The sequence below is a fragment of the Calonectris borealis genome, chromosome 12 (genome assembly GCF_964195595.1).
Source record: "Calonectris borealis chromosome 12, bCalBor7.hap1.2, whole genome shotgun sequence".
Classification (NCBI taxonomy): domain Eukaryota; kingdom Metazoa; phylum Chordata; class Aves; order Procellariiformes; family Procellariidae; genus Calonectris; species Calonectris borealis.
Window position 1 is genome coordinate 5,516,002 of NC_134323.1, and position 22,842 is coordinate 5,538,843.

A 22,842-nucleotide genomic window follows, 5' to 3' on the forward strand; every position below is an offset into this window, starting at 1 on the left:
GTATTCCAATTCATTTTCATGAAACGAAAGCATAGCCTTACTACCTGTAATACAATGACATTTTCAAAAACAGTATCTTAAAGACTCAACTTAGAGAAGCCCTACTTAATCAGACAAAGCAGGTTAAGGAGTTTCTCCTTCATACAATCAGAATACAACCCAAAACTAGAAAAGAAAAAAAAAATTTTCCTCTTAGGCCTACAAAACCAAGCCTTCCTATGTTGATCTAAGCCAAAAGAGCAGATAAAGAACAAGAAGAGCTAGGAAGCTGACTGCCCTAAAAGCCATTTCCACTTAGCCAAAATTTCATTATGCCCACCTTCTGATGCAGGAGATTCATCAAAAGCAAAAGTAACTTGTGCTTCAATAACATACAAATATTTTTTTACTCTTAGAAAACAAAACAAAAGATGAATCAAAAGCTGGAGGCAAATGGACAAATCCTGTATGTAAACAGGAGGAGTCCCAAAGCTGCTTATTTACCATCTTCCTCTAACAATAATGGCAACTAGACGATTCAAGCATAAAACAGAAGTTTACAATCTGATATATTTCCCTACAGAAATCTTCGGTTGGGGGGCAGTCCAGTCTCTCTCTCATCCTGAAATACACAATCCTAATACTGTGAATTAGCAGTGGGGGAAAAAAAGCAAACAATTAGAGTTAACACAAGGACTGTGAAAAAGAATGAGTACTGCTGTACAAGCTCCTCAAAGCTGTATATGTATGAAGTGAAAAACGAGACAAAAGTAAGAAACTGTCAAAATTCCTCAACTGAGAAGGGACAGTGCATTGGACAAGGCCTTACTTTGCTTCCTATACAGGCTGCTATTTTTCCTATTTAAGCAGAGCTGTATGTCATATTTACCAAACTGGTAAATTTAGTTTAGCTATGTTTAATATAAGATATGCATCTCATCTTTCTTGCTACTGGGCAAGGAAACCAAACTGCTAAAGTTTTCCCACCTACTTCCCTTTATTAGTAGAACACACCCCTTTAAAAAAGAACTTGAACAGCTGACACTTTCACTTCTTTTAAAAAGTAAATTTTCCTCTTGGTTCAAAAAACAAAACAAAACAGTTTTAAGTCTAAATTATTTTATTCATATATTAGATAACAGAGTAGTTGCAATCACTTTGCTTAGAACTGACTTTTTAAAAATCCATCAGATGATTTTAACACTGGATTTACTAACAAAAATGCACTAGTTCTATTTATCTGATTCCAATAAAATTTAAATAGTGCAACACATTATTCATCTATCCATATTATAAACTGTTGTGTACATTAAGTGGATAATATTATTAACACTAATGTTTCTGTAGGCTATACATAAAATAAATGGTGGACGAAGTAATTCCATTTATTACACATGGAGCTCAATAACAGCTGTAAATGAGATAATTGCAATAGACATACTGAGTAATAATCAGAACTAAAGCGACAACTGTAACAATATATCCATTGCATAAATGTTCTGATTATAGAAACACAGACTAATCTGTAATTTTTCATCACTGATAAACATTGGTAACCAGGCAGAATTCAGATTATACTTTATCCAGTTACTGTCTAAAACACAGCTGCAAAACCCACTTGATTTATTAATTTAATGAGATAAATACAATAAATATTTTGTTTACTATGATACAGAAATATGTGCAGCATGACATCAAATCACTATACCCACGTAAACGCTATAGTTAGCAAAATGTACTATACCTTTCCACGTGTGTAGCTACAAATGTAACATATACAGTTTTGCCAGCATCATGTCATAAAGCTATACTGGCTTGTCAGTAGAAGTTCTCTAAGGCTTCTTTTTAACATTTACAGGCACGATGTGATCCCAGTTTAGAGCCTGCAAGAGCGACTGCTCATGTCAGAAAAGAGACTGAGGTAATTTTCTAGTGAGGGCTTTGGTGGTCTTAGTTAAAAATCTTTTATTACCTCCAATATCTTAATATTTTTACTACTGTACATGTAATAATGCCTAGAAATTTTCAGTAGAAGCACAGAAAACTATATGGTATGCTACAAACACAATCAAGTAACACTGTAAGATTAGCCAAGAAAAGTCTGGCTCATTTCTAAGAATGATCACAATAAAAGCCCTAATATTTGCGATATGAGGCACTAAGTCATCTGATACAAAATTTCTGCAGTCAAACCAGGCATGATTTCCTGTAAACAATGCTAATTTATTAACAGGAAAAGACTCAATGTGGCAAATACCAGGGATTATTACATAAAGGCTCCTTAGGAAAATGCCATCTATCTTCCATTTTCTGTCTTTTTACCAAGAGTCACACAAACTTGCCAGTTAAAGAGGTTGAGGTGTGGTCCGGCTTCATGATCCTGACCAGATGGGGAAGATGCTGCAATTGGCATAGAGCCCAAGGAGAAGGAGATCTATGGGGAGATAGGAAGAGGCAAACATATTTGACAGCAAGACAAGAGCTCTCTCCCAGACATCATCCATGGGGATCCCTCATTCCCCTTTGCTTATATTGTCACTGGATATGCACAGGATGACTGAATATATTATGCATGGGAATTAATCATGCCACTGGCATTGTCAAGAAGTCACTGAGCTTTTATTATGCATGCAAAGTTCTGCCATTTTGCACATGCAGATGAAATTTGGAATTCTCAAACAAAGAATTCCAAAACTAAATTAGAAAGGAGAGAAGATCAGGCCTGGTATCACAAGAGTAGAGAAGATTCCACATGCAAAGGAGATTTTCTAAAAATAAGTGAAGAGGTCCTACTCATTCTCTCCTCTAACAGAGCAGTTCACACTTTTTCAGCCAGGTATCTCTCTAAAGGACTCAATGGCCAAGTCCCAGCAGGTACTTATGCATGAGCAGGTCGCATGTTCTCCCCAACTATTTGTTTGGAATTTTTTTTTTTTTTCAGTTGTAGCTATGTTAACATTCCATGATTAAAGAAACCTTCCATTTTTTTCCTCAGTGTGAATTAATTACTCTTGCTCACTACTTTCCATGAAACAAGAATTAGCCGATGCCCAAGTGCATTGCCTTTAAAAAAATTTGATGCACTTAGATTGCCGAACAGCCTCACCTGAATTCATCTGAATATAAAAAAATAGCATGACCACAACCTTCTTTTTCTAAAATTCTAAAATTCCAATATCACTTAAGGTGAAGGAAATGAAGAGGAGAGGAGCAAGTGTTCTCCTCCTGATCAGGCTGCTGGGTTTGCAAAAGACTTGTTCCTCCTACTCTGTTTGGCATAGCAGTCACAACCTACTCTCTCCAACCATGTTAGTATAAGAGTTGGATAGCCTTAGCCCTTCACATGTCCTCACAGTAATAGCTCCTTTTCAGAAAATGACCGTAAACCTTTTAAACAGCAAAGGACACATGTAAATTCATTTATATATAGTTTACATAATAGTCACTGATTACATTCCAGTCAAATAGATGCTAGGATATTACACTAGAATCCACTAGGTGTCTGGCTTTTTAATTCACGTTTTATTGATTCTCCGTCACTCAATTTTATTTAATCTTCCCCCAAAAAATATCACATTGCCTTAATATTTTACCACCTTCCAGCAAGTCCCTGTTTGCTGAGTTCTTATTTTGTTACTTCATCGCTCATTGCCTGCCTCCACTACTGACTTCATTCTCTAATTTATTTTTCTTAAGAACTGAATTATCTCCAGTTCTTGACTTCACTTCCTTGGAATAAAAGTATTTAAAAGAAAAAATAAAAACCCCACCGATTATGAAACAAACAAAAAAGATGATAAATAAGTGGGCTTGGTAATGCAAATTTCTAAACACTCTTTAAATTATAAACTCATGTAAAATGAGGGCCAGTCAAGTATGAGCCAATGTAATACTGAATTCTATATACACTTAGAAATTGGAAGAGGAAAGTTCTGTAAAGCAATAAGCTTTTACTTTATATCTAGGTACTACCTTTCTAGGATATCATTAGAAATCAGTCTACAACACTTGATAAATCCAAATTCTTGGGACTTAACTGTTCCTTCACTTTTTAATCTATATATCAGTTTATAACCATACTAAAAGATATAAGGATTAAATTGATATTTCCACAGATACTGCTATACTTTAAATAGTTTAAAATAAACTTGATTTAATTCATCAGCTCATCACGCTCAAAATTCTTTCAAGCGGAACTCAACTTTATAGCACTTGATACCATAGCATAGCACCAACTTTAAGGAAACTGCGGACTTTTGCGGCAAAACTGACCCAGCATAAGTACCATTTCAACAAGTTAAAAAGAATTGTCTGCTTAAAATCCTTTTTCAGGATGGTCTGACAGCTATCTCCTCTTTTCCATGCTTTAAAAAATTTTTTCTAAACAATTAGGGAAAACGAAAACTGAATTGTTTAGGCTTCAGAAGAAAAATATAATGCCAGAATTTTCAGGATTTAACAAGACGCACTTCATTGATCTGATTTAAATGAGTTAACGTTGACTTTCTAGTTTCATCTTATTCTACTGTAATTCAAACCAATACCAACAGATTTCTACCTTCTTTATGAATACTTAGAGCTTTAGGATATAAATAGTTTAATGAGCTTCATTTGCAAACAGCAGAAACTAGACCGAAGTTTATGCTTTTTACGCTTTCTTTAAAAGGCTTCCATGCCTTAGTGTTTTTAAAAAAAAAGTATGTTTGGCAATAGGAAGTCAATTTCCTGTCCCCTGGAGTCTCACTCCTGTAACAACAAAATTTTTTTTTTTTTGAACACTAGTCAGCAAGCACCAAATTAGCCCACTGAAGGGACCAGATTTTAAATTCTTCACTTATTTTTCATTTTTCAAAAGTTACACTATATAAAGGTAGCTTTACACATTTTCATTACTTCAACAAATACTGATTAATTCTCAGGCTTTTTTAACAGATAAGGACTAAATGATAAAAGTGACTGATTCAGGCACAGGGCCCATAAAGTTCCCAGTAAAGCACTGGTAAAAGATACTGCACTTATCTCCTAAGAGGATGCTGTAAACAAATCCAACTTGCGGGCCTGTTTCACCATACCTCAGAAAGAAATCTTTGAGCTTTCAAACCAAAGACAAAATTATTATGAAAGCAGCGTCTTCTGCATTTCATCACCATCTCGCAAAGTGTGAACGAATGCTGAAACATGCCCTATTCTTAAATATTGACAAAAAGCATAACAGAAATCTTTCCTTCATCCTTAAGTCCGGTTTCTGATCAGCATGAAGAGCACCTTCATTTAATTTACAGAGTGCCATAGAAATATTACTAATAGCTTAAATTATATTTAACATTTTGAGATGTTCCAGCTCTACAGTTTAAATCAACTCTCAAAGTTATTTATATATTTCATCACTCACAGTTATAATAAATGACTAACCATAGTGACTGCTAAATTAATTGTTACAAAACTATAAATCCTTTGGAATGCTACAGAGAGAGCATCTTGAATAGGACACCAATTATTTACAGAAGATAAGAAATATTGTTATTTGTATTACCTAACTGCATGACTAAACTCTCTCAGTTGCACAGTACACAGGTACATCAGAATTTCAAGACATGACTCAAGAGATGTCAGCTTTTTATGTACCAAAAGGCCACAGACAAGTAGAAAGCAGGGTTAAATGCAGAACTTGAACCTTGAGTGTCTGAAGTGGTCAGAAGGAATCATTCGAAATGTATCACGTGTCCTGTGATACCAAGGGCTCACACGATAAAGAATCTTGCGTTTCTTCACAACCTTGTTTAGTAGCATAAACCAGTTACTTCTTTCTACCCCTGAGTATATTTTATCAGTAGCTAGAAATGTCAAATACTTCTATGGTAAACAGAAATATCCTAGCCTTTTTTATTTTTGTACACACCAATACTAAAGAAGGTGACAATATAATCTGCCCCAGGCAACTCTATCACCATCCACAGTAGACAGGTCATTTTCCTTTTTATCAAAGAGGAGAGTAGGTCATCACATTTTAGTACATGTTGACACCACTGCTAGTAAAAAGAGATAAGAATTCAGTGCCCTTAAGGTGCCTTCACCTCTATTTTACCTAATACAGATATTTCACAGCTATTGCATTAAAGCCAGAAGAGAGACAGATTTGTACCCTGAAAGAATGCACTACAAAGGTCTCAACCTTTGTGACAAGCTGGTATTTGTACTGCAGGGAGTATAGGTGACAACAAAGTACTTCCCTTAAGGTATCTACCTCTCTTATTTTGGGTAATAGGATTTAATTTTCTCCTATAACACCATAGAGGGTCATGGATGTTTAACCTCTCAAGTACAATTATGCAGTTTTTAACACTTTTGGAAGTTGAAATAAAAAGCATATGTACACCTCCTGCCATCCTGAAAACAACTTCAGAAGTTTCTTTGCTTGATGAAAACATTTTGCTTCCAGGCAGGATACTCTTAATTCAGAACACAAAACAAAATAATGACACTTAACTGCTGTTGTCTTTATTCGCTGTGTTTTCACTTTCAAACATTTGATTCTAATGCCTAAAGAAAGTTGGAAAACACTTTTATGGCAACGCTCCTTATATCTTTTAAGACAATGGGAAAAGACACCACCTCCTAATTGTTAATACATAACCATTTGTACATGAGAACTTACTTTTTATTGCATTTTATGTTAATAAACTGGTTTCTCCACATCCTTTTAAAGTAGTGATAAGTTAAAAAGATCTGCAGGGCAAGAGCAAGAACATCAACACAAACTGCTTAGTTATTACACAGACTGGACAGCAGTCATAAAAGGACTTTCTCTGGAAAAATGTAAAGATATGAACACACTTGCAATAAACTGCATAATGATGCTCAGCTTCTAAGTGTAAAATATTACTTCAAAATGGGCAAAAGAGCAGCCTCTGGTTAGAGGAAGAACAGGTATTCCATACTTTAAGTGAAATAATAGATTTGTGCTTGAAGAGCCTAACTTTTTTTTCCCAGGAACACAACTACAAACTACAAAAAAATCCTAACTCCCACTAGAAATTAAACCTTGACTTGTACAGTAAGACAAAGACCAACATCTTTCTGAAATGGAAAATAACTTTCCTTTATTTTGAAAATAGTCTGGTCAATTTTTCTATTCGCTTTGGTAATTTTTTTTAAACCGTGGAGACCAAGAAAGTAATTCTGAGTTCAGAGACCATATCAACAAATACAATGGCTTATTATTGAAGTGCTCATTATTTATTTGTACACTTAAATGCACTTAAATGATTGCATTTTTGCATATATACACTTTCAAAATTCAGTCCTCCTTCACCAAAACATATTGCGTAGGTATACATTACTCAAGAAGAGGGAAACATAAAGCAGTAACAGCAACTTCGTGGCCAGAATAAAGCGTGTAAAAGAACATGATTTTAACATATAATAACAGACCACTTTATTTGCCCAAGAATTTTGCACATTTATGGCATGCATATACATATATATATGCAAACACACATCTGAATGCATGCATTTTATACTCCATTTCAGACTAGGCACATATTAATGCATTAGCAAAGACTGAAATCAAAGAGTTAGACTTATTAAACAGCAACAGCATTTAAGATTAAGAGCAAGAATACCAAAGACTAAGAGATCTCCATGACACAATCTAATTTTTTAGATCAGTGCACCTGAACTGAGTTCTCTTGCAAATGACATTGCACGCAAAAAAAAAATAAAACCTGGTTCAGAAAATACACAGAGGGCAAAAATATTATGAAAATAACACTCTTTTTGTTTCTAAGCAATCTAACCACTAACCACTTTCTATGATTTTATTGTTTTTACTAAACTAGCATGAAGATGTTTTGAAACATGAAGAAAAAAAAAAACTTATAGCCAGGTAGCAAGATAAGGCTATTTTTGTGCTTTGGATAGAAGTAATTATGAACAAGCTCTAGTGAATCTCCATTTTTTTTAAGCTGATATTTATATTTTGCGATGTCATTTTGATATACCATTTCAATTGCAAAGGAACCAGGATATTTTGAGAGAAGAAAAGAGACATGTTTGAAATTCAATAAAATAAACTGCAGCTACAGATAGTTTTTGCCCAAGTAAATAGCGAATATTACACTAAAGCACGAAGTGGCTCTTCCAAGCATGAAGCAATTCAAACTATTTGGCAATATATGATAGTTTGCATAAGAGGTTTACCTACACACCAAGTTTATGTTCCTAATTAATCTAGGGGTACAATTCCCATTCGTTAAATTAAGTATGAGGTTCAGCCCCAAATGTCTTCAGCATTCATTATCAGAAGATACAAATGTCTGCCTGTTAAATATTTTCAACATCGAGCATTTATCACTTAGTGAATTTCAGCCTTACTGACTCTTCATATTGAATTTTGATGCTCTTGTATGCACTGTATTCTGTACTTGAGAGAAATATGACCATTTTATATTGCCTTAGATTTCTTACTTTTTTATGATAAATTCTATCTTCAAGTCTTTCAAGACAAAAAAAGTACCTGAAATAAACAACATTTCAGTCATTTTAAGTTTGCACAACTGCTTTACAAATCACACAGCCTGACCTCCTTCTATAATATTACATTACAGCAAGATCCAAAATAACATTCCAGTTTGACAGCTAACCTCAGGCACCACTGGTCTATACTGCTGGCTGAAAAGCTGATAGGATACGCAAGACAAGCTGAGAGTTTAACTGGCAGAGCTGTTCAAATCTAAATTGTGCTATTTGAAACTTAGACCACAGGAGACAACAGTTCACTTTTTACCATGGCAGCAGATTCAACCCCTTGGCCCTGTGAAAGTCATATGAATACATTTAGCACACACAAAAAACATCTCCCTATATTATGATCAAAGATGTATTCAACACACATTTTTTATGCACATTTGATCGTTCTGTTGACAGTCTTGGAAGTTAAGTAATATGGACTGCTGCACATAGGTTTCAAACCTTGATGGAGCCCAATGGCAGGCTACTTTTGACAGTCAAATAATGACAAGCACGTTGCAGGCCGATGCCCGTCATTCATGAACATCTTGGCCTGCTCCAACCGTTGCGCAGCGACTAAGTGGACGGTCAAAGGTTAAGTTCGAAGAAGACAGCAATGAAGGGCAACTGTCATGCACCACTGAATACTGTGCGGCAGCAAGGAGTGGTTGTCTTCTGAAGAACATGCAAAATGTTCTCATTCTGTCCAGGCAGACACATATCTGAAGGTCCTAAATGAGACCACTGCCAATTCATGAAGAGCCAAACTGACAGCATGCCATTCAAACTGTCTCTCTCAAATTTGACTTTTTTTTTTTTTTATTTCAAATCACAAATGCATGCAAAGCATAATGTTAAACAGAACTCCCAGCAGTTGTTTTAGGCAAGCCAGATTTGGCAGGGTAGGAAGGGTGAGGGGAAAGACATCTAAACTTTTTCCCTTCTCTTTCTTTTAATATTTAAGAGAAGTTCAATTATTTCACACGAAATCCTTCGATTTTCTTGTAATGGCATGCATTTATTTCCAAAATTACATCTGTTGTACCCCTTTTTCTAAATACTGGGGTTCTTTCCAGTATTGAAAAGCAGAGCCTAACACCTTATAATTAGGGCTAATACAATCACGTGGAACTTTAATTCTGCATTTGTATATTAATATTGCAATAGGAGCATACATTAAAGCATGCAAATAAATGCTTCACATCAGTCTCTAAATATCCTAAGCATTTCTGTTATAAATGGTACAATAATAGTATTTTCTATTTGTTTAAAAGCACTGTTTTGTGTGGAGTTATGGCTTGAACAGCATGATTAACAATGAAATCGCATTATTTTGCATAAAACATATACATCTTATTTTTAACCCATTGCCAGTAAAGATGTATATTTTTTACTTACACATTTAAATTATGTGATCATATTCACGTTTGCCTGTATTAACATATAAAAGACTTCAGGAAAAATAGAAATACTTTTTTTTATTAGATAAACAGTGATGCCGCTCATCTTTCATATGAATGAATGCTTGACACTAAATTTAATCAGGCTGACAAAGGATCATATGGGTTAGCTCTTTATGCCCTTTTCATGAATAGTCCATCTCTCCTGCACTTACAGGGCCAAATATTGCCCTTTAACAAAACAGTTCAACATGCAAAGTGCTTGTTTCTTTTTGCTGGGTCACTGGTATTATCCCGCTTGTGACATTACTGCTCCGTATCAATTTCTGTCATGATACCAACACATTAGAGACCCTATTCACAAACTGCACTTTGCAAACTAAAGAGAAAATGAATTGTCAGTATTTATGAGGAATATGTTTGGATCGTGAAGCATAAAACCACCTGTCTGTCACGTACACAGAGACACACACAGCACAAACTCTTTAAGGCAGGAACTATATTCATATGTTCTATTGCACAAGTCATACTATCAACACTTTTCAAATCATAGATAATGACCAACCTACTGTCCTTATCACAATGAATAGCTTTCAGAAAGCCGGAGGCATAAAATCATAGTTACTTTGGACCGAAGGACAAATTTCAAGGCTTTTCTAGGCAAGAGGGCCCTATCTATAGCAGAAATTACAAATCTGGGGAAAGCTCATCAACATCTTTTACACTCTATGAGGGTGGGAGAAAAAAAAGCATGCTTTAATTGTTAGAGGTCTTGCTTGGTTACACATCCATCTTCCCCAGTTGCTTCCTCTCTTTCTGTCTTATAATGAGGTCCAAATCAATTCAGAAGCACTTCTGTATTGTCTGAGATTTCCAGATCTTAAATTCTGGGTGTCCTAACTTCGCTCCTCGTTGTTGAAGAGCATACTGCTACTGCACACCTACTGCACTTCCTGACTCTTTCATCACGAGCTGCACAGTGCATGCACACACACGCACCAGCTATTTCAGGTAGTCAACCCCTGTCCCAATGAACCGGACTTAGCGCACACACACCGCTCAGTCACAAAGAATGTAGGCGGTGTATCTGATGCCTATCATATGCTACCCATTTACTTGTGATAATAAGAAAGTTAATGTTTCTCTGCACTTTAATTTCCATTTGCAGAAGAGGGAAAAATACCTCCCTACTACAGAGATGTTTTGTGAGGATAAACTTATGAAATAATAGATGAGAAGATACACCAGATTTACCACAGGTAAATACACTGTATAATACAAATACTTCAGTAACATAAAACATTTTTAAAACAGTTCAGGAAGGCTGACCAATATCTACAGTTTCTTATAAGAGTTTAAGCTAGAACACCACTAAGAACTCTGTTATATACTGTTATCAAGCCCCACAACTTGCAACAGTCAAGTGATTACGAGAAGTTTTCTAAAGTATCAGTTCCTGGAGTCAGGAAATTTCATACAAGTTTCAACTCTTTTTGCAACAATACTGGAGAAAAGTTCATGGACATTAACTTGAAAATATGAATACTAATAATGCAAAGAAACCCAGAAGAACAAAAAAGCTTTTTTTGAAAAAAAAAAATCCTTTTTTTTTAAATACTGGGAGAAGGCAATACTGGCCAGAGGAAAGACAAAACAAAGTAAGAGAGGGAACCAAACTGTGTGTTAGATCTCCTGCTACATTACCTGTTGGTTACTGTTATCTGAGGAGTGCACAGTATATCATACAGATAGATATAATATACAATACAAAATAGCTCTATTCCCAAATATACAGAAATTCCCCATGACACATTCAAGCAAAATTGGTTAAAGAGGAAGGCACCCAGGAATACGAGTTTTTACTAATGCAAGTAAAAGACTTCTGAAGTCTTTTAAAGTGACAAGGCTAGGAAATAAAAAAATTGGCAGTACTCATAACCTGCTTTTATCTCATTTTTGTCTATTTATAAATGCTTTCCATAAACACTTTCGAATGAACCAAGATTGATAGTGTCCATATGACTATATCACAGGACTATTTTTCAGACACCAGTGACAGAAGTTTAAGAAATGAAAGACAGCGCATACCAGAAGGCTTCTAAGCTTGATAGAGCAGAAGCTTAATAACTTCTGTTTCAAGGAATGGGAGAAGTCTATGCAAACTAACATTTGTCCCCGTACTTTTCCTCTTGAAAAGTTCAACTACCACCATCTTCATGAAGTTCAAAAAGAAACAAAACCACCAATACAGTACACTTTTTACATTTCGCATGCCAGAGGCAAAAACCAGAGCACTGAACATCCATAAAAGATAACTGCCTACTGAACTAGTCATCACAGAAAAAAACCCAAACCAAACCAAAACAATTTCTCTTTCCTATTACCAAAGATGCAAGGAGCCACACAACTCATTCAACCCATCTTATTCTAAAGGATTGATAAGGGAATGGCTAGAAAGTGGGGAATGGAACTGCCTTCTGATCTTACCTCCTATCAGGTCAGTTCCATTATACTCAGCAAATACGAAATCTGAAATAACAAATTTAGTAAAAATTACCTTTGGGCTCCTACCTAGAAGACAGAAGTGGATTTTTTGAATTTCATAATAGCTGCAGTACACAAAAAATTTTTCATCTACGTTTCAGAAAAACTCCAGGCTTACAAAACCAGTTTCAAACTGATCAGAGCTTTGGTATAATTTCCAATGTTTTTACATTGCATACTAAAATATGCCACTTACATGGTCTCAGAATACATAACTGAAATACTCTATCTCATTGGAACACCTTTTCACAATTTTTCTGCATAAATGTCTTGCAAAAGCATCATGTTTGACAAATGCTCATTTTCTTCAAAAAATTATAAGAAATTTCTATCTAAACTCTGACTCTAAATAAGCTTTCCAATCCAGAAAGATGGTCATTTCACTGTTGCTTATATGCACTGTTTACGAAGAAGGCCCCAAATAACTTTCTCCTCCTACATAGTTTCTTTGAATTAAATGATTTGCTCTGTTTTCATTCTGTGATTAGGTACACACATATGCATTGTTCAATATCTTACCGTTTGAAGTTGTTTGCCATCACATGATTTAGATACCAGACAATGAAGTATTTCCTTTGAGCACAAGAGCATCGTTATCTGCTGCAATGACATCATGTACGTTAGAAGTAAATGTGGAAGAAAATCAGAAGAGAATACAGCCAAATACAAATTGTTTCCAGATTTACAAGCTGTTGCTTAATTAATTTGCACAAACCTATCCTTTTGTACGCAATCTTCAACCAGTCCTTTCCAAATACAGATGTACATTTCAAGAGGCCTACTGCTTTGAGACAACAGTCAAGATTTTTAAAAGCTTCTTGCCCAACTTGAGCGCACATTCAGTATCAGTAGGATTGGGCTTCTAAAGTCCTTTAAATGCTTGTAAAAATCCTACCTATTTCCATTCAGAGTTTAAAAAAATAAAGAAAAAAATCTATTAAATGTGTATTTGAACATGAATTTTACCAGTTAAGCTGTTAGAAGAATACATAAGGTGTATGATTCTACAGAGCAGTAATAGCAATGTTTCCCGATCACAAAGTTGCTTAAACTTACTGTTCACTTTTTGGAGATTAAAACCTTATCTGATCTTTGCCTCCGTTTTTTCCCCTAAAAGCATGTACAGTGTAACATTCATGATCTTTCACTGGCAAGATCCAGTGCGTGAAATTTTTGCACTCAAAACAGAGGACACAGCATGCATCAGAAGTGGGAGGTTTTGCTTTAAGTAAAATCTTTTGCCATTACAGACTGGAGTGTCTGTGGTGAATTACAGGCAGAAGTTTCAGTAATTTTAGTATCTGTACAGAAATACGCAAATCAGACCCCAAATTAATATTATGGGATGTTTGATTTCAATAAAATTTTAAAACCTTAGAACAGAATCAGCAACGTATTTTAATCAGCTACCTTTTCAAGTATTCACTGCATGAAGTACCAGTTGCCTGGGGGTTATGAAATAATACTAAAAACTTCATAATCATTCATTGATTTAGTTTTGAGCATAGTATATCATTTGAATCCAATGGGAACATAAAGAGCTATTTGTGAGGTCAACCACAGTACAGACAGAGGCTGACATGATATCGATGGCAAGGTGGAAAGAAATTGCCAAATACAGCAGATCAATACCTCGTTTCACTGTTACAGCCTTCTGGAGACATAAAATATATATCTTTACAGCTACGAAAATAATAATAATGAAAGTGGGAGATAAATGCTTCCCTCAAGGTAAACTATTTGATTAGCTGAGGGCAAAGGTGACAATAGCAGTTACACTGAAGTAACTTTACAGTCTTAAATAAAAATGGTGGGATGAGCAGCAGATAAAAAGGCAAAATGAAACTGAACAAGTTCTAGGAGATAAAGATGTAATTCTTGTAGAAAGTGGCGTAGCATGTGTACAAAGGCAAAAAACTATTACGCTAAATAAGGTAGAGCAGAATTTCCTCCCATAGTAAGACTTCAGTAACTAAAAGAAGTGTTTTGAAATTACAGCACTACCACTTTCTATCCAGAAGGCTTCAAAGATATGTTTCATCTGTCCCATACTTTAAATGCCAATAAATATTCATAACCATGTTTTGCACTTCACTAGTGAACCTAATAGAATACAGTAATACACTATAGTGCTTTTTAATCTCAATTGAAGGGAAGAGGATCACATGATATTTTGGATGCTCTTGGTCATTAAAGGTTAATTAAATAATTTAAGAAATTTATGAATTATTAGAAGCATGAATCCTGCTTCAGCTGAAGGCTGTGTAAGTTTAATCACCAATTGCACTGGGAACAGAAACAAGCTTTAGGCATTCACTATCTGGCCTGTCTAGTTTTCACTAACTTGGGTCAGATGAAACTGAATCCTACCTGCTGTAAAAGGGAAAAGTATAATTATTGTTCACTAAATATTTCCCAAATCTATAAATAAAAGTGAAAGTAGGCCCAGTACTGCATCTCCAGCTCAGACATTTCACTATAGCTTCATTACAAAAATGCTGATTTCTACCTGAAACTTCTAAGATTATAAACTAAATTCATTTTATAATCTTGTAAGATTATAAACTAAGAATCAGAAGACAACAGGGTCTGGGTGACCCACACCTGAGACTACCTAGCTTTCTGAAATTGAATTACCTGCTAACAACTTCCAAAAGATTTCTCTTTTAAGATGTTTATTCAAAACCAAAAATTCAATCCACATGAAATTTTATTTTCTACAGAAAACAGGAAGGATTTCCACAATGTACTTTCCCTTGGTTTTTGGGGTAAACTTAATTTTCCTGAATGCCACAAGTTATAGAAATATTTGAAAAAGAATGTAAACAACTATCATCATGTTTTCAGACACTGCACACCTAACACGGGATTTGTAAATGATTGTTTTGTCTCAGTGTTGCTGTTTAAGAACATACTCATGTTTAATAAGTCTAGTTGCAAATTTACTAAGACAACAGAAAACTTTAAAGTTCATCTTACATTTGGCAGCGCAGCTTTCAGCTGAATAACTGAACTCCTCCAAATCACCACATCATCACACAAGATGCTTTGCTGTACACATTTCTAATCTGCTGTCTTGAAAATTAGTAGTAAAGAGGCTGTTCAATAGGGAAATTAAAATTAAGCAAGCAACATATGTTCTGTTCATACTCTTTATTAGAAGGGGGAAAAAAAAAATTAGTGTTCCGAGGAAGACAAGGAATCAAAATCCCTGTAAAGGTATCAGAGTACAAATATCTTTTAGGAAATGTGAAGTCTCTCAGAATGATACAAGCTGAATCAGTTAAATTATTACCAAAAAAAGAAAGCAGAGGGGTAATTAGGTAAATAAGCATGCTGTTCATTTTGCCAGAGCAAAAATCTAATTGACACAACACCACCACCACCAAGTTTCCTAAAATGCATGGAACACTACCAGATTCTTTAAAATAAGCAACCAGTTCTGCATCTTGTCCCACTTCTAAGACACTTCTTGCCCCTCATAAGCTGGCAAGATACCAATGGCTGTCATGTGGTAGGAGCCCATATTATTAAGTCTACTGAAAGGTCAGGGTTAATAGAACAATTTCAAGCAGCCACGTGCTACGAGGTACTGTGTACCTGTAACAGCTATTATACTTGTGGCATGTAACCGAGCCAAAATTTTAGTTGGCTAAAGGCTATACAAGTAACAGACATGAGCTTACAATCTTAACATACAAGACTATGAAAAAATAAATGAGGCAGAGGGGGAAAAAAAAAAGAAAAAGAAAAAAAAAAAGGAACCTTTCCCAAGAGTGCATATTCAGACATGGAATACGCACAGCTCCCACACCACTGTCTCATGTAGTGGATCACTAGGATCAAAGTAAACTGAAGACCTTTAGACCCCTGGCATTTGACTTCTCTTACATTACTCTCATACACAATAGCCTTACAGACCACAATCAACAAAACATGAATTACTGTTTTCAGTATCCATGCTCCTCACATCCTTAGCTCCAAGATCTTAGAAGATTCTAATATCTGAAGCATAGATTTGTTCTTATTTACAGCAAAAACAAGAGACTGAATGTAAAACAACATGTTTAATAAATCTGCAGAGCCTAAAGTACCAATATAATTCAGAGCAGCAAGATAGACACGCACTTCTTAATTAAGTGGGTGATGTTCTAGTTAAAACAAAAAGACAACCCTGGGCCATAGCTAAGATTAAGCACGCGCTCTTGCAAAGGAAGCTCCTACTATTATCAACATAAAGGCTTTAAATCACAAAAAATAAACCATCTAATAGTCTGTATTCAATAGTAAGTAGAAAGTCAGGACACAGACTGATTTGGATTAACACATTTTCAGTCATAACAAGTAATTTTACAGAGGATTAGTATCTTGATGGTCTGATCAATACTAGGCACTGCTGCTATTACAGATGAAGAGAAAATTACCCCTCCAGTAATAAAGTGTGTATGTCTTGGTTCTCCTTCATTTGCTGAGTCCATTACTGTAATGGTTCCAGCATTAGCAGCTGAGGCAATTTAAGCAGCAGGAATGTGATGAATTTAAAAGCAAGGAACATTTGCCACTCATTCTTTCTTGTATTTTATTCTGCATATGCAAGGCTTCTACCTGACCATTTCCAATATACAAATCATGTGTTATGTGACTATCAACACTATTTCTTAATTATGGTCTCATTAATAATGGGAAGGACCAATAATGTGATTACCGCAAAAACTGCTACTGGCATATTGGCTGCTGATTCTGCTAAAACCTGCACACCATTTACCTAAGCAGAAATATGACATGACAAGAAGCTTATTTAACTGCATCTAAGCTGTTTCATTAACTTTAATTTTCCTAAATACAACTTCTAAAAGAATCTATTTAATCTGTCAGTTAGAAAATTTTGTATGTTTTTATATCTCACAAGGCAGAACAGTAACAGGAAACAAGAAATTAACGTAATATTTGAACAAACCATGATAAGACAATGTTAAAGTTTATATACTTTATTGCATGGTATGGGTGACATTTTTCAGTATTAATCCTAAAATCATTCCCCTGCTCTTAAGTGCTCTGAGAATACTTGCCTATTTTTCCCTGAGTATTAATATGTTGAAGCAACCTATTTTATCTCGTAAATATATATTATTTTCCAGACAACAAAAATGAGGATGATGCAGGAAATAAGACTCTTCATTGAAATCTCAGCCAAAACACTGTATATTCCCTTTTCCTCCTTGTAAATAAAATACATGCAAAGCTTTGTGTTATTTAAAGCTTTATATTTCCTTGCCACTTTGTCTAACATGTCTCACAAATGTGAAATTGCACATGAATGTCTTTGTAAAAGCCCTTGTGAATATTCAGATAGGTGCATATTGATGCATTTATTATTTGTATAGCAATAACTTTATTGGATTGGGGTCCCAGCTGTGCTGGGAGCTGTACAAACATAACAGTAATGTCTGTGGAATACATTCTCTGCAGTCAGTTCTGGTTTCACAGTAATGTGAATTAGCATAAACAGCTATATAAGGTAATTGTGAACTGGGTTTAGCGGTCTATTCCATCAATGTAATCCTTTTAAAGTAAAAGAAAATAATACTCCAGACTAGCTGAGCATCTTATCTTTCACACGGTAATGACATAGGGTCTTAATATGCAAAGAGTGGCAAGAGGAAGCATATAAAGGTAGTTACTAGAACTTGGCATCTGTCGCACTGAAACTTACTTAAAAAAAAACTTTGACTAAGTAAGTCTTGAGAAGAGTCCTACATTAAAGATGAACTTTCTTAACTAACCTCTGAATATTAATCAAGATAATAAACATTCTAAAAGCAAAACAGCGGTCTTCCCAAGTTTAAAAGGAGAAAATAATCTAAGTAGACTACCAAATAAGAACTTTATGTTTGGTTTTAGTTCATGTGGTACCTTTTCTTCACCCAGCAAAAGAAAGTTTACTGCAAGCTGACCAAAACTCTGACCAACAGTGTAAAGAAAAAAGAATCAAAATAACTATAAACTGTACTAATTAAAACTGAATTCTAAGTTAAAACAAACAAACACAAACAAATGAAACACACCTCCAGTGGACTGTTTCATTAAAATGCTTTTCCAGCTAATGAGCAACATCTACTCTAACAGCTCTGTTTTTATGCACAGAAGTAGTATTTGTTACGGGGAAGAACAGAGAAGCTGATGGCGCAACATCTCTACAGATGTCTTTAGAAACTTAAGAATAATCATGTTTTTCTGTCCACTTAAGACTCAGAAATATTCCACAGGACACTAGCATCCCCACGATGGTGTTAAGACAGCCGAGTAATTAACTTCTGGCTGTTGTTTCCCAACTTTTTTCAGACCCCATTCCCAGGAATGAATTTGCGTCCTTCTCCTCTTGGGCTTGGAACGCCAAATACTAGCATAAACAATTTCATTTCTGCTACACACTCAATCTTACTCAATCCAATTGAGTGATCTGCAAAGTGGAAATTGCTGTATGACAGCACTGCACTCTAAAGCATTTCTACCACATGTACTTGGAATAGAAATGTTCTTCTATAACAGCATAAATCAAAACTGGCTATACACATGAAAATTTGAGGGAGAGAGAACAGCTTATCACATATAAGAAACATACTGCATAATTACAAAGCAAAAGCCAATCACCGGGCTTCTGATAGATAGCATTTAACTGTACACAATTATAGCAAAACAAGGAGTTTTATTCAGGATTTAATTCTCCAGAACAGAGACACTGCCAGGAGATACATAATCCAAACCAGCTTCTCTAGCCAACCACTTCCCTCTCATTAGTAGGCCTCATAAATCTTACTCTCCAGAAGATGTCGGGTTAACCTCACTAATATTTGGTTTGCTATGAAATATTTTGATCAGGAAGTCTAAATGGAAGTCTTGGCAGAACTACTACAATAAATACACACTTCCTTTGCCTTCAGTATTTCTTAGGCGAGCAACATAAGCGAACAACCTAGGGACTGAAGGATGAACTGGCATAGTGCCAGGAACCCAAAGATTACATTTCTAATTAAGTTGTATAAAATAATACCAGTATGAGGAGGCTCCCATGAAAAGAAAGCATACATTTCTTCTTGTATAACCCCTCTTCTTTGCATTGCTGCATTCTCCTTTGGCATCCTTTATTCTAGGACATTCTACAGGCTTCTTTTGTTTCACTTTCAATATACTCAAAGTTTCTCTCAAGCAGTACCCAACTTACAACATCCCCCTTAAGGCATCCTATAAGTATTCATACCTTTAAATTCTCTATAAGGATCTCTTCTTAATTTTCACCCTTCTCTGTGCACCTTCAACATCTAGGTGTGTCTAAGGCAGTACTCTCTCACTCTAGCTTCCTTGAGTTTTTCTTATGCATTGCTCCTCTGATACCTCTTCAAGCGCCTTGCCCTCCCCCAGCCTTTGCCAGCGTAGTTCACAGTTCCATCCTCTTACTCCCTCACACACATCCTTGAATGATTATCTTACCAATGGCAATTATTCTCCTAATGCAAATGATTCCCATATATGTTTGAGATATATTGCAAAGATAAAAGCCCTCGGATGGATAGCGTAAGTGTACAGGGTAAAAAAAAAGGTATGGGTTGGGTTTTTTTCTGCAGCGTAATCACATTGGATTGGATGGGACAGCTTACATCTGCTTGTGTCTTCACATACATAGAAGGAGCAGAACACAAACGAAACACTGAAGTTACTGTCTTTCCACGATGAGGGATAGCAGAAGGACTAATTATAAAATGACCAGGTTGGCCTTAAAGAGTTGTTAAGAATCTTATTACTGTGAACAGCCTTTAAAGTTATTTTTCTATTAAAATATTTAGTTGCAAACGTCAGTCAGACCTTTTGCCTGCCCCTAGAGTGAAATAACTTTTAATGTTAAATAGTAAATTAATAGCAATACCAAACCCAGTCTGTTCTGTATGCAAAGACAGGTGAACCAGATTACCACCTTAGAAAGCTTTTTCTAAATTTATCACAGAATTAGCCTTCCTTTCATTAACATCACTAAAATCAGCAGTATGCTTTCAAACAAGTAACTTACTGCTTCTCTGTACTACTATTTTGTAAACAAAATCAGCAGAGGTACAACAACCGCCAAGAGCTGCAGTCAAACATTGCACAATGTGGTAGAAACAAGCCCTTCAAAGGCACCTGAAACAGCAAAACATTCAGCAATGCTGTTCGCTTACACAAACAGCGCAGTTACTTCTTTAATGTAAGCACGTAACAGCATTGCATCTAAACACATTATCAAGAAAAAATACTATTATTAGAAATGCTTATTTAGGTTCGGCTTGGTGTAGAGCAAGAGTGCTTTTAAATTTGAAAAGAAAAGTGCGGTTACATCACGCATCATCTCACTGAGATTGCATTGACAAAACCAGACATACCTTTACTTCTATGATTTTCTCACATAACACCGTAGAACTCCCTTTTAAATTAAAATATCCAAGCCCAGGTAGTAAAATAACTTTATTATTAGCTACTGTTAAAGCTGTAGTAGGTTCCCCTCCTTAGGGGAGGGAGGAATCCCAACATTTCCAAGTTACGGGAGCACCACCGCCCAGGCAGCCCGGCTGCAGGCAGACCTCTGCCACGCCAGGGCTGCCCCGGCCCCCGCCTCGCAGCCCCTCCTCCGGCCCCGTGCCCGGCGGCACAGCGCGCTACTCCAGCACGGGGCACGCCTAACGGAAGCGACCTCGAGGCCTGGGCCGTGCCCTGCGAGGGCTCCGGCCTGGGGAGGTGCTGCCGTCGGCCCTTCGAAGCCGCTGCAGAGACTCGGGGACGAGGCGACCGTTGCCAGCGCGCGCAGCCGCGGTCCTGGCAGGCGGCGCAGGAAGGCAGCCGCCGGCAGCCCCCCGGCTGCCTCACCGCGGCAGGTAGCTCGGTGCTCGGGCGGCTTCCCTGTCACAATAAACTTCACGGCGGCCTCAGAGTCCCCTCACACGGGGCTCCCGCTCCGGCACTGGAGCTGCCGGAGCCCAGGCGGGCTCGCTTTGCCCCCTGCAGCCCCACAAGCCGTGCAGCAGCCACGGGAAAGAGAGCTCGCCATGGGCGCGTTCCTCAGGGCTGAAGGGGAGCAGGAAGCAAAGAGAAGGTACCTTCAGTTCTTTCTCCCGCTCCCCTGCTCGCCTCTTCATGGTGCCGCCTCAGCCAGCCGCCCGCCCGAAGCAGCACGCGGCAGGAGCCCACCTCCCCCAGCTGCTCCGCGCAGCTCCCGCCGGCACCAGCCTGACACGCAGCTTCCAGGGCGACTACAACTCCCGGCACGCACCGCGGCACGGACGCGGGAAGCACGTGGCGAAAATGAGCTGTAGTCCCCCGCTTAACAGGGAGGCGGTGCTCGGCCCCTCCCCGAACTACAACTCCCAGCAGGCAGCGGGGAGCGGCGGTCCCCGGAAGTGGAAGGGTTTGGTTAGCAACAGAAGCAGTTGCTAGCAGAATGCTGAGAGAAGACATAGGGCTGGCAGGGAGCTGTGAGTACGGGGGAAGCCTTTCCTCCTCTGGGGCACGGTGGGGGGAGGACAGCGATGCTGGAGCCGCTCAGGGGGATGTGGTGCCATGTCCCGAAGCGGGGGTGTCGCTGAGGAGCGGGGCTGGCGGGGGTCGGAGCTCTCCCGCGCTGAGGGGGAGCCCGGCCTGGGGCTGCGCTCCTGAAGCGGTTGTTTCAGACCTGTGAGGCTCCCTCGCTCGCAGCTTAGTGCCCGTGGGAAAACGCAGGGTGTCTCACCATTTTTTAAAAGTAGCTCTATAGCCCTCCTCAGTTGTGGTCTCTATTATGTGTGTAAAAAGGCTGCTGGACTCAAGCGGGAGTTGTGTTCCTGTGCCCGAGGGCGGGAAAAAGCGGGTAGTGTAGGCGTTCCTTCATGAGGCAAACGCTACCTTTCCTCCCTGCCCCCTCCAGTCGTGTAAGTTATTGTCAGAACTGGCGGAGCTGAAGAAAAAATTGGAAAGCACTTGTAAAATATGTTGAAGGCAAGACACGGTTGTTTTGATTTTTCTGTGTTGCAGTACAGGTCTGTGTACAGGTCTGAGAGATGTTTTTTCTCTCAGACTACAGCAGGATGTGGTGACCTCGTTTCCTAATATCTTCCATATCCTCTCTCTTTTTTTCCTTTCCACCTCCTAAAACTCGCAACACTGCAACAGATGATGTTTGAAGGATGATATGTGTGTGTACTCCTACCAAGTAATAAATGAGATTATTTTGGATTACAAGCCCGATAGAGTGCAAACATCTTTAAGGAATCAATAGAGGAGGAATGTAGGCTGGAAATACTTTGTGATAGGCTAAGATAGGTGGGTGGTCTGTCTCTCCTCCCTTTTTTTTTTTTTCCTTCTTCTCTCTAGCAGAGAAGTGCGGTAGGATTTTGATTGAAAAGCATCATCT

General features: G+C 37.4%; 2 protein-coding genes across 32 annotated transcripts in view; one reads left to right on the plus strand and one right to left on the minus strand.

Annotated features, from left to right (window-relative positions):
* Nucleotides 1–21,724, minus strand: part of FTO (FTO alpha-ketoglutarate dependent dioxygenase) — a 258,747-nt gene extending 237,023 nt beyond the window's left edge. For 6 of the 9 annotated variants that reach the window (XR_012675371.1, XM_075161129.1, XM_075161133.1 and 3 more), the window contains exons 1-2: nt 21,554–21,710; nt 12,951–13,031 (exon numbers count right to left, since the gene is read on the minus strand). Coding sequence is in view for 8 of the 9 variants with exons in the window: in XM_075161129.1 (XP_075017230.1) it covers nt 12,951–13,031; nt 21,554–21,592 (120 nt within the window). In the remaining variant the exon portion in view is untranslated. Of the gene's footprint in view, nt 1–12,950; nt 13,032–21,553 lie in introns of all 9 variants that reach the window. The other 3 variants (XM_075161131.1, XM_075161130.1, XM_075161135.1) reach the window with 2 other exon arrangements.
* A 69-nt stretch (nt 21,725–21,793) lies between these two features.
* The window catches only part of RPGRIP1L (RPGRIP1 like), an 80,627-nt gene continuing 79,578 nt past the window's right edge, over nt 21,794–22,842 (plus strand). For 17 of the 23 annotated variants that reach the window (XR_012675360.1, XR_012675361.1, XR_012675363.1 and 14 more), the window contains exon 1: nt 21,794–21,928. The gene's annotated coding sequence lies outside the window, so the exon portion shown is untranslated. Of the gene's footprint in view, nt 21,929–21,969; nt 22,428–22,842 lie in introns of those variants that run through there. The other 6 variants (XM_075161121.1, XM_075161114.1, XM_075161115.1 and 3 more) reach the window with 4 other exon arrangements.